The sequence below is a fragment of the Camellia sinensis genome, chromosome 9 (genome assembly GCF_055761805.1).
Source record: "Camellia sinensis isolate YWXY chromosome 9, ASM5576180v1, whole genome shotgun sequence".
NCBI lineage: Eukaryota > Viridiplantae > Streptophyta > Magnoliopsida > Ericales > Theaceae > Camellia > Camellia sinensis.
Genome location: NC_138969.1, coordinates 174829235 through 174841633, shown reverse-complemented (window position 1 = coordinate 174841633; position 12399 = coordinate 174829235). Strand labels below are relative to the sequence as shown.

The 12399-nt window shown below is 36.0% G+C and overlaps 1 protein-coding gene and 1 pseudogene across 2 annotated transcripts; both read left to right on the top strand.

The window, feature by feature from the left end:
• Positions 1-4930, top strand: part of LOC114263130 (cysteine-rich receptor-like protein kinase 10) — a 57282-nt pseudogene extending 52352 nt beyond the window's left edge.
• Positions 4931-8636: 3706 nt separating this feature from the next.
• On the top strand, positions 8637-11857 carry LOC114263128 (cysteine-rich receptor-like protein kinase 10). 2 transcript variants are annotated; one of them, XM_028203620.2, is made up of 8 exons: positions 8637-9148; positions 9226-9609; positions 9684-9821; positions 9919-10040; positions 10139-10349; positions 10543-10780; positions 11042-11192; positions 11283-11857. In XM_028203620.2, the coding sequence occupies exons 2-8, from the start codon at positions 9282-9284 to the stop codon at positions 11610-11612; spliced, it is 1518 nt and encodes a 505-aa protein (XP_028059421.2). In that variant the 5' UTR covers positions 8637-9148; positions 9226-9281; the 3' UTR covers positions 11613-11857. The 2 variants fall into 2 exon arrangements, with proteins under 2 accessions (XP_028059421.2, XP_028059420.2); XM_028203619.2 differs by having other exon boundaries at positions 8650-9609.
• The last annotated feature ends 542 nt before the right edge of the window (positions 11858-12399 follow it).

Sequence of the window (12399 nt, the reverse complement as noted above, 5' to 3'; positions counted from 1 at the left end):
TCTGAATTTTACTAGTTTGGTGGCCTCTCATGTGCTTCATATGGTTGTAGTGTAAATCATGGTTCACTAGCTTGTATTGCATGATGTTTTGGCCCTCTTTCCTAGCATATTTTGGCCATGATCCAAACTAACTTTATCCATATTTTGAGCTACCTTAGCTCTGTTTGAAGTGTTTTGTGTCATGCATGCATTGTTGTATATGGTCATAGTTCAATCGAGCTTACTAGCTTTGCATATCGGGCCCACTAGCATGCGTTGTTTGGGCTTTTGACATGATTTAGCATCATTCTTACCATGATTTCAGAGCATGTAGGGTTTCCATGTTCCCATGTTTTCCACTCTTTAAATGCGTTTAAGAGTTGTGCTTGTATGCCTCATTTTCGGGCTATTGCATGAGTTTTATTTTTGTGCATTGCGAGCCATCATTTTAGTCCATTTTGCCACTGTTTTGGGTCTGCATAGGGACTGTTTGGGTCTGGTTTGGTCATTTGGGCATAGCTTTGCATACCTCTAGTGTAATGCACTTCACTAGTTTTGGTAATTGTGCCATCCAACATGCATCGGGTGAGTTGTTTGCATGATTCGGGACCATCTTGTATGTCATTTCAGAGCTAGAACATGTGTCATTGTAGGCCATATTTCATCCTTACCATGCTTTGGTGGAGTTGCACTTTGTGCCTTAGATTTGGCCCCTTGCATTTGTGCATGTTTGCATGTGTGTTGTTGCTTCATTTTCATCATGTTTGGCCACTGATTTGAGTGTGGCTGAGGCCCATTCATTTTAGTTTAAGTCCATCTTCCATTATGTATGCCATATCCATGTTGTCGCATACTTGATCGTCACATTGTGTATGCCTTGTTCATGTCTTTGTGCATGTCCATCTTCGTATGTGCATTGCGTATGCTATATAGTTCATGTGCATTGAGTATGCCATTCTTAGTTCATGGCATTGTGTATGCTAGTTGCATGTTTACATATCATCCCTCGCATGCTAGCATGATTAGGTTGCATTGCGTTTAGGGTTGCATGCTAGTCGTATTGTGTATGCCATGTATATTGCATTGTGTTTGGAATACGGTTTAGTCCAAACACGGGAAACGAGGGACGTTTCGTACTCCAAGTGACGAAATGTGCCTCGATTCTCAGTCGCCGACACTCCGGATTACCCATGATGTAGTTTAGGCCTTGTTGTGTTTATATGTGCATTCATTTTACATCGAGTCGTGCAGTCCGACTCATCAGCCATCATGCATCGAGATGCATGATTGGTGGCACGAGGATTGAGGACTATACTCCCTAGAGCTTATGCAATGACGGGGAGAGTGGTCGTGCACACATATGTTGAAAATAGTTTGCCATGCCCCTTTCTTGCTCTCTGTTGCAGCAAGCCGGAAACCAGCAACAAAAACTGGTCAATAGTATCCCTACAGCATGGTGGAGTTTCAGCCTTCTGGAGTTTTGAACAGTGTTCTGGGATCAGTTGCAAACAGAGGCAAATCAGGGCATCACAGTGGATTTTTCGGCAATGCGACTTGAGCATGCATGTATTCCTTATCATTCAAGACCGAGCTGAGGCAGTCCATTTCATATGTTTTGCATGCTAGCTTATTTATTTTAGTTAATTTGTTAATTAATTAGGGTTTTGTAATAACTAGCTGTAATTCGTTATTCATTCAGTTGTGTATTATTTATTCGGACCCTCCGAGGAGGGAAATGTTGTAATAAGTGTGCGTGTGTGTGATGTACGTCCTCCAACCCCACATCTTTCTCCCTTTTATTTACCAGCTTATGATGGTTAGTCTTAGGGCACGTTTAAATTAGCATCCTTATGCTCGTATGTTTGCATCCATTCATTTGTTTTGCATGCACCGAGCTCGGCGCATCATGCTAACTGCATTGTATTTCAATTCCAAGTTGAATACATGTATCGATTGTTGCATCTCATATGTCATCTTAGAATAGCCGAGCCTATCGTAGTTGCATTTTTGCATGTGTTGCATTAGGCATTCTTAGTATAGTTAGGATTCATGCATGATTTCTAATTAGCTTCTTTCTTTAGCTCGGAGTTCTCGGTAAGTGTTTATGCTTTAGCATCCTTACATGCGTGTGAGTGACTGCCATGATAACATGCTTGCCATGAGGTTATGTGCTTATGTGATATAACTGCCTGAATGCCTGTGGGTGAAGGTTGGGTTGCTTGAATTGGAATAATTCGTCGAAACCCGTGTTTTAGCCTACTTGAGAGTAGCAAACTTCAATCCATTTTTAAAACAAACGGATATGCGATGCTTTGTTCCAACTTAGGCAATCTAGTCTATACTTGTATGCTGTGCGCATCACATAGTAATTCTAGGCTAATAACCGGAATAAGAGCACATATGTTTTCAAAACTCGATATCATGCTTAGTAATGGCCGATCTTTGATCGGGCGAGTGAGGGTGCTCATAGCTGACCTGCCCCAATTGTACCCAAGTTCCCGAGCCGAGGCAACTTTGGTGATGACGGACACGTGGCCTTAGGCAACGAGTCAGGGTTTCCTAAATTCTCCCAAAATAAATATTTAGGTGGCGACTCTGTATCTGGCAAAACAGTCCATGTTTGGCACTTCTTTCTAAAAATTAGTTTTCAAAAACGATTTGCCGGATTTGGACTCTTTGATGATTCATCGGTCTTGCATTGCACTCAGTGAGATTAGATACAGGACCGTAACATTGAGTCCTGAACTGTAGTAAGCCCCAATGAACAAAACGGGATTTCCTCCTGGGACGTTCAGGGACGTCTACACTATGGTTTGGGGGTCTGGTTTTTAGTACTATTTGTTCTTACCCATTTCATCAAAACTACAGAGTATGTTTTGTAATATATATGAGTATATATATATATTATGTATATTCACAAAATGAATGGAAAAAAATAGAGGATTGAGCTACTTACGGTTTGAAGACGGAGGACGTAGATCAGAAACCACGAAGATGGTGATAAGAACGTAGGATTTGCAAGTATTGTGGTTACAAAAATGGAGGCTCGAACGAACGAGAGGGAGAAGATGAATAGTAGAAATGGTTGGTTCAAAACATAGGGTTTTGGTATAAGGCGTATGAAAAAGGCGGGACTGTTCAAATTTTTTGGAGTACGAAGACGGCAGTGACAGCTACGTTGGGCCAATGAGAGCTAGCCACGTGTCCATGGAATAGAACGCGATTCAGTTATACAGCGACTGAAAAGACGTTTTGACCGGACTAATTAGTAGCCCGGTGTGAATTTAGCTCGGTTAAAGGCCACTTTTTAGCTCGGCAGATAGAAAGGTAATCCCAAATCATGCTTGGCAGATGGAATTAAGGGGCAATTGAGAGGGAGCTTTTATGTGCATTAGGGTCGAGCTAGGCCCAGGCGTAATGATGGGTCATTTTATGGGCCGAGGTAAAAAGGGCTTAGTGAAGTAGACCATGGCATTAGAGTGGTTAGCTCGGTTGTGGTTAGCTCGGTCCAAGCGGTAGTCACCACGGTCGGAATGGTGATTATGAGCTCGGTCATAATATTTGGAGCCGAGATTTGGGCTTCTTGTGGTGGAGTTTGTTCTTGTTAGCTCGGTCAAGACTTGTTGTAGTTAGCGCGGTCTCAACTGCCCAAAACTGGGGTACAAGAGAGCAACAGCCGAGCTATGTGGTACATGTAAAAGCACTGGATTGAGTATGACAAAGGGCTAGTGTTAGCTCGGTCATACTATTATCCAACTAGGGTAAAACTATCTCACTTGGTTTAAGCAGTGTGGGGGATGTTGAAGGATAAGCATTATCTTTCAAGAGTGTGATTTCTAGGAGGACTCTACATAGAGGAATAAGAGTCCTACTAGGATTGTGCCAGTCAAAAGTGATAAAAGCTCACAACATAACCTATGGAGAGGTAACACAACTTTGATTCTCGAATATTCAGAGATTTTGTCTATTTGTCTATTTTGCTGACTTAGGCATCGGAGAGGTATCCGGCACACACCGGCCGGCTAGCTCACGTTTGTGTTTTCAGGGAGTAAAGCGACGACGTTTGGAGGAGTGCAAACTTGATCAACATGATCATACGAGAAGAATTATTTTGTGCTCATACACAAACCGAGTTGTTGGAACATAGTAAGTTTTGTGTCTCCACATGCAATGTATGTATGTTCTTCTCTAATTTGAAATAGTGAGTACAATCTTTATGTAATCTCATGGAAAGCATGCATTTTTTTCTGAGTTAAATTGTTGGGCTTACTACTCTCAATGATTTCATATCTAATTTTTTGCGCACACACAAAAATAAAAAAGGCCTAAGATGCAATTTCTTCTTGTCTTATGATTATTACTTTTATGTTGCTAAAACAATGGTGTTGGCTTGCAGTGGTTATATGTCTCCAGAGTATGCAATGCATGGACAATTTTCGGTGAAGTCTGATGTATTTAGCTTTGGTGTCTTAGTTTTGGAGAATATAAGTGGTAAGAAAAATAATACCTTTTACCAATCAAAATGTGCAAAGAACCTTCTAAGCTATGTGAGTGATAACTAAATTTTATGACTATTATTTTCGATCTCAGGAAAAAATCATCATATCTACAAAGTCGTAAATAATGAATTGTTGTAGGCTTGGAAACTCTGGAGGGAGGAAAGACTGTTGGAATTAATGGATTCTACTTTAGAAGGGTCATATTCAAGGAATGAAGTATTGGCTTATTGTGTGTCCAAGAAGATCCAAATGCTAGACCTTCTATAGCAACGATTGTTGTAATGCTTAACAGTTACTCTGTTACTCTATCAATTCCTCAACAACTTGCATTCTTTGCTCGTAGTAGAACAGAGTCAAAAACAGGACAAGGTATAGAGTTGGATCAATCTACAAGCAAGTCAATATCATGGTCCGTAAATGAAACGTCAATTACTAAATTATATCCCAGATAATGTGAAGTCTAGGCCATATCAAAATTCAATAATAACTCTACATTGTGAAATGAATAAACTCAAACTCAAATACAAAAGATATATTTCAATATTTGTAAGATTCCGCACACCAAAAAATGTAATTAGCAATTAAATATGTAATAGTGTGTTTGATAATTCATTCCCTTCAAGTATGTCATTTATGTGTAGCATGTAACAGTGTGCTTGATAATGCAATCAAGTTCATTATTCATAGTCAAATATATTTAATTTTTGTGATTTTAATTACAATAGTTACACAATGTTATTTATTTATTTTTATTTTTTTGCATATGTTGAAATTTTCTTAAGGGCTTTATGGGCCTCTTAAATTTTTTTAAATTCATATTTAAATTTGAAAGAAATAATTATAATACTTAAATGACCTATTATGCATTTTTAATGCCCAAAACGAACTATTAAAATGGTGCCTTTTAATCTTTGACTGAGTTCTTCATTTCGATAAATTTACTCACAAAATCTTTAAATTCTTCATTAATTTGATCTTCATTATATCTATACCTGTTCAGTTCATGAGAGTCAACAATTTATTATATAACCCCAAATTTGATACGTGTGCCAAATTGAAAATTTTAGCTCAGAGTCTTGACTAAGATAATAGGCCAATGAGAGGGGAATTTGTGCCGAGATATTTGGGCCGGGCTAAATCAAGTCGTTGTGGTCAATCGAGCTATGGATTGGAATATTGCATGGTTTGGGTCCCGCAAAGTTCGAACCAGTCAAAAATGTTGTTTGGTTTGATTGGGCAAAATAGGTCCAGAATGTGGGTGGACCGAGCTACGCTTCAATGGACTTAGGATTTGGGCTGAGGTTGGGCTAGTGTAGTTGTCCTCCAGTGGTACTCTGAAGGGTGTATCGGACCAGGCTACCATAAGAAGACTGGTCAAGTGTAGTTGGACGCGCGGTGTTAACAAGGCTATTAGGAGTGCCGCAAAGCGTTAGCATAGCAGCTCGCTGGGTTTGTGTGGCGCTACACGTTGCTTAGTTGTCTCAAAGACCTAGCAAGGCTAAAACAGAAAGTTTGGTCGGTTGGAAGCCGTGCAAAGAGTTGTATCATATCACTTGGTTTGTAGTGAGGAAAGTGTTAAAGGATAGATGTTATCATTTATAAATGTGATTCCTATGAGGACTCTACGAAGAAGAATTAAAGTCCTTATAAAAGTTCAAGCCTAACCTAATTCCAACTATTGCAATTTCAGTACTCGAATTCATAAAGCTTTTCCTCCTTATTTGTCTTGTTTGCTGACTTAGGCATCTAAGAGGTTTCCGACACACACCTACCGACTAGCTCATGTTTGTAATTTCAGGTCATACGGCGACGTTTGAAGAAACGCGAGTTTGATCAACAGGATTATACAAGTGACGATTATTTCGTGCTCATACAAGCACACTGAATTTTCACTCCATCATTCTATCTACTATTTTACTATTTACCAACCGCAATTATTTAAGCAACTTTCTTGGAATCTTGTCTTTAAATTTAAAAAATAGTTTTGATAACTTTTTGTTTTTAATAAATATTTTTATAGATTTTTTTTTATAAATATTTAACTTTTTCTTAAAATTTTTAAAATGACTAAAATATTGTAGAAGTTAACTAAAAATAAAAATAAATATATATATATATAAGAAAAACAAAAATAAAAATAAAAATAAAAAAATAAACCAAATCTGGTTGTATTGAGGAAAGATGGGGTGAAGGGAAGAGTTATTTGTGAGAGCATCGCCAATGCTTTACTCAATTTTTTCATCAAATTTCACTTAAAATTGAAACCAAAAAAAAAAAAAAAAAAAAAAATTAATCTGATATTGTGCGTTCCAACAGAGTGTTTGGGATTTCATCAAACCACCGGTCAACCGAAGGGACGACCGGCTAATCAACCGGTGAGTATAAATTTTTCAAAAAATTTTGCAAAGAGGTGGTCAATTGGGGGGACATCTGGCTGGTTGTCCGGTACTCAAGAACTAACGACTCTCTATAGTAATTTGGTGAAAGGTTCTACCATCCTCAAGTTAATGAAAATTTTGAGACATTTTCAATTTGATGAAACAAAAGATGAAGTGTTGGAGTACTAGTTTTGTACGATTTTTCATCAAATTTAATTTTGATGAAACGAAAGACGAAGGATTGGAAATGATCTGAGGGGAAGTAAAAATGAAGGAGAAATAGAAGGAGAAGGAGATGGAGAAAGTATCCCCTTGTTGTTTGATTTAATACTTAATTAAGGAGAGATATTCTTAATTTAGATATTTTAGCATATTATTATGAGAAACATTTTACTTAGTTCCCGTTTCTTCTCAATTTCAAAGGTAAAGTGGAGTGCTTGAAATGTTTTCTCTCTTTCCCTCATAACTCTCCATGCACTTTCCTTTCCTTCCCTTAAAAAAATTCAAAAATAATTTTAATTAATTTTATCCCTCCAAATCCTACACTTCCTCTCCTACGCCATCAATCCAAACGCAAGTGTCAAATTTGACACCAGGCATAGCTTTGCTAAAAAAATAGCAAGCCAAATAACAAACCATTGGAGACTAAAGTTGAATTCCATATTATTTTATAACAATAGTTTACTAAATAACTGGGAGAAGTTCTAACTCACTAAATTACTTGCAATTTCATTGATTGGAACCCACTTTTTCAGACTTTATTTGATTTGATTTTTCATAAAGTGTTTTTACGTTTTATATACATCTAATTTTGTTTGAGTTTTCATTCGTCTTTAGTAAAAAAATAAATTTATATTTTAGTTCCTTTTTTCTTTTTACACTTTTTATTTTTAGAGAAATGAAAATTAGGTGCATCCAAAAAGTTTTAAAAAATAAATGTCTAAAACATGAAGGAAAAAAAAAATTACTAAAGACAAATGAAAACTTGCTTAAAAACAATTTCTAAAAAATCAAACCAAATAGAATCTAGGATCTCACCTTGTTTGGTTTATTTCACTTTTCTAAAAATTGAGTATTTTATTTTTCATTTTATTTTTAGTGAATTTTTTTAATATTGTAAGAATTTTTTTTTATTGTTTAGATGTACCTAATTTAAATACACATATAAAATAAAATAAGGAGACTCACATGTAGGTCTTCATAGGTAGATTATTGTCCAATAGGTCCTACGGTTATTAATGACATTTTACATCAAACACTATTAAAAAAACTCACTAATTGTTAATTTTTAATGACAATTTGAAAATTTTGTTATAAAAAAGTCACTTATTAGATGTTTTAGCAACAATTTAAAAAATTATCACCAAAAAGTCACTAATTTTTAACTTTCAGTAATAATTTGAAAATTTTGTCATGTGAAAATTTCACTAATTATAAATTTTAGTAATAATTAATAATAATCATGAAAGAAAAAAAAAAGTCACTAATTATTAATTTTTAGAAACATATGTAATAAAGCGTCACAAAAAATTATTTTTAGCTATAATTTTATTAGGACTGACTTTCAATAGAACTTAATGAAAATTAAATCTGACTATTAAGACTTATTGATAATTTATCCAATAAAATATTTGTCAAAAAATACTTACAAATATTTTTTAAATGCATCTAGTTTAGGTAAATCTAAAAAATTAAAAATTAAGAAAAAAATACGAAAAATAAAAAATTTATTTTTCAAAAAAATAAACAAAAACATCGACCATAATTGATCGAACCTATTAACTAGGCAGTGGCGCCGAACCACCGAATACCTTATCTTTACAATCGGTATGACAATATTTTCCATTCTCACCTACCTAATTTCCTCAAGATATCTGAATCTGATTTTTATGCACAGGGGGGCTCTGAAATGCAGAGCTTGATCACCATGAACTCATCCTCCAATATCTCCGCATCCCTTTTGTTTTTCTGCATTCTAATTTGCTTCCTCAGCCTCAGAACCAAAGCAACCCCAACTTTTTTTGATCTTATGTGCCCAAACACAACGACTTACACACCCAACAGCACATACCAATCCAACCTCGACACCCTCTTCTCTTCCCTCTCCTCCAATTCCACCACCACCACCAATGGCTTCTCCAACTCCACCGCCGGCCTTAGCCCCCCCGACATAGCCTATGGCCTCTTCCTCTGCCGCGGCGATGTTTCCACCGACGTTTGTCAGGACTGTGTATCCACTGCTACTAAAGAAGTAGTAAAAAAGTGTCCCAAGTCAAAAGATGTCATAATTTGGTACGATGTGTGCATGTTGCGATACTCGAACCAATCTATCTTCTCTATTGCTGATGAATCTGTTATATTTATCTCAGACAATACCCAGAAGGTAACTGATCCAAACAGGTTTGATGATGTCTTGGGAATCATAATGCATGACATAGCAACACGGGCTTCAAATGGTGTGTCGGGTAAGAAATTCGCGACAAGCGAAGCTAATTTCACGTCGCTTCAAAAGGTGTATGGCCTCGCGCAATGCACACCGGACTTGAATGCTATGGAATGTAATAAATGTCTTTGGGAATGTATCTCAAATTTTCCGAGTTGCTGTGATGGAAAGCAAGGTGCGAGAATTTTGTTTCCAAGTTGTAATGCTCGGTATGAGTTGTACCGGTTTTACAACGCCGCCGGCACTGCACCAGCACCTCCTCCACCAGACCTTCTTCCCCCTCCTCCTCCTCCTGCTGCAAGCAGTCTAGGTAAATTCCAAACAAGACATGTAGACTCTGTTTGGATAGATGGATTTTGAAATTGAATTTTCTTGTTGATGCAGGAAAGGGAGAAATCTCATCGCAAGTACTTGTCGCCATCATTGTTTCAATTGGGGGCTCTGTTTTGCTTATCATTATAGGATTCTGTTTCATATTTAGGAGAGGGAAGAAGAAACATGATGCTGTTAAATCAGATATTGGTATGACTAAAAATATAAAAATAAAAACTTGTTTCCTATCTTCTCTTTTTCTTTTTCTTTTTCAAATTCATTACATTTAGTTTTTTGTTGTGTCCAGTTGGGAATGAAATTACATCAGTACAATCCTTGCAATTTGATTTGGCTACAATTCAAGTCGCCACAAACAACTTCTCTGATCATAACAAAATTGGTCAAGGTGGATTTGGATCCGTCTACAAGGTAAGGTGTTGGATCTAGTTATAAAATAAAATCAACCAAGAATATTAGAAGTTGCACAAATTTGGATCCAAAATTTGGATGAATTATGTGTGTTTCAGGGTATACTTACCAATGGACAAGAGATAGCTGTGAAGAGGCTATCTCGAAAGTCAGGACAAGGTGCTGAAGAGTTCAAGAATGAGGCTGTGTTGGTAGCCAAGCTTCAACATAGAAATCTAGTGAGGGTACTCGGATTTTGCTTGGAAGGAGAAGAGAAGATACTCATTTATGAATTTGTGCCCAACAAAAGCCTGGATTACTTTCTATTTGGTTTGCCAAAGCTTCTTAATAATACTTTTATTTAGCTAGATAATAACACATGAAAGCCATGAGTGCATATTCTACAAATTGCATTCTAGTGCTTATAGTTCCATTCCAAAATGTTCACATCATGCTCACATTTAATTCATTATTGTTAACTTAGAACATTTTTTTTCCCCCTGTTTTTCTGCTCAATGTGCAGATCCACAAGAACAAGAAAAGTTGGATTGGTCAAAACGTTACAAGATTATAGGAGGAATAGCTCGAGGGATGCTTTATCTTCATGAAGATTCTCGACTTAGAATTATACACCGTGATCTCAAAGTTAGCAATGTTCTATTAGATGGGGATATGAACGCAAAAATTTCAGATTTTGGCATGGCTAGGATCTTTGGAGTGGATCAAACTCAAGGAAATACAAACCGAGTTGTTGGAACATAGTAAGTTTTGTGTCCCCACATGCAATTTATATATGTTCTTCTCAAATTTGAAATAGTGAGTACAATCTTTATGGAATCTCATGGAAAGCATGCATTTTTTTCTGAGTTAAATTGTTGTGCTTACTACTCTCAATGGTTTCATATCTGATTTTTTTCACACACAGGAAAATAAAAAAAGAGAAGTAGAGACATTAGATGCAATTTCTTCTTTTCTTATGATTACTACTTTTTGGTTGCTAAAACAATGGTGTTGGCTTGCAGTGGTTATATGTCTCCAGAATATGCAATGCATGGAAAATTTTCGGTAAAGTCTGATGTGTTTAGCTTTGGTGTCTTAGTTTTGGAGATTATAAGTGGCAAAAAAAATAATACCTTTTACCAATCAGAATGTGCGGAGAACCTTCTAAGCTATGTGAGTGATAATTAAATTTTATGACTGTTATTTTCGATCTCAATAAAAAATCATCATATCTACAAAGTCGTAAATAATGAATTGTTGTAGGCTTGGAAACTCTGGAGGGAGGAAAAACCATTGGAACTAATGGATTCTACTTTGGAAGGGTCATATTCAATAAATGAAGTCATTAGATGCATTCATATTGGCTTGTTGTGCGTCCAAGAAGATCCAGATGCTAGACCTTCTATGGCAACGATTGTTGTAATGCTTAACAGTTACTCTGTTAATCTGTCAATTCCTCAACAACCTGCATTCTTTGATTGTAGTAGAACAAAGCAAAAACCAAGACGAGACTTAGAATCAGATCAATCTACAAGCAAGCCAATATCATGGTCTGTGAATGAAATATCAATTACTGAATTATATCCCAGATAATGTGAAGTCGGCCATATGAAGATTCAATAGTAACTCTATTTTGTAAAAGAAATACACTCAAACTCAAATACAAAAAACATATTTCAATATTTGTAAGATTCAGAGCACTAAAAAATGTAATTAGAAATTAAATATGTGATAGTGTGATTGATAATTCTTTCCCTTCAAGCGTGTCACTTTCGAGTATGTCATTTATGTGTATCATGTAACAGTGTGTTTGATAATGCAATCAAGTTCATTATTCAATCAAATATATTTAATTTTTTGTGATTTTAATTACAATAGTTACACAATGTTATTTTTTTTGTACATATATTGAAATTTTCTTAAGCGCTTTATGGGCCTCTTAAATTTTCTTAAATTCAAAAGAAACACAACTCTAATTATAATACTTAAATGACCCACCACACATTTTTAATGCCCAAAACGAACTATTAAAATGGAGCCTTCTAATCTTTGACTGAGTTCTTCATTTTGATAAATTTAATCACAAAATCTTTAAATTCTTCATTAATATGATCTTCATTATATTTATACGTGTTTAGTTCATGGGAGTCAACAATTTATTATATAACCTCAAATTTGATACGTTTGCTAATTATAACCCAATAAATTGAAAATTTTAACTCAGAGGCTTGACTAAGATAGTAGTCCAATGAGCGAATGATAAGTGTGCAACGAAAATTCCAAACTTCACATCACCAACGCACAATCCCACTCTTGTCCCCATCAAGGTCTTCAATTCTCACCTTATTCTACACAACAAACAAACCCGACTTCCACTCTA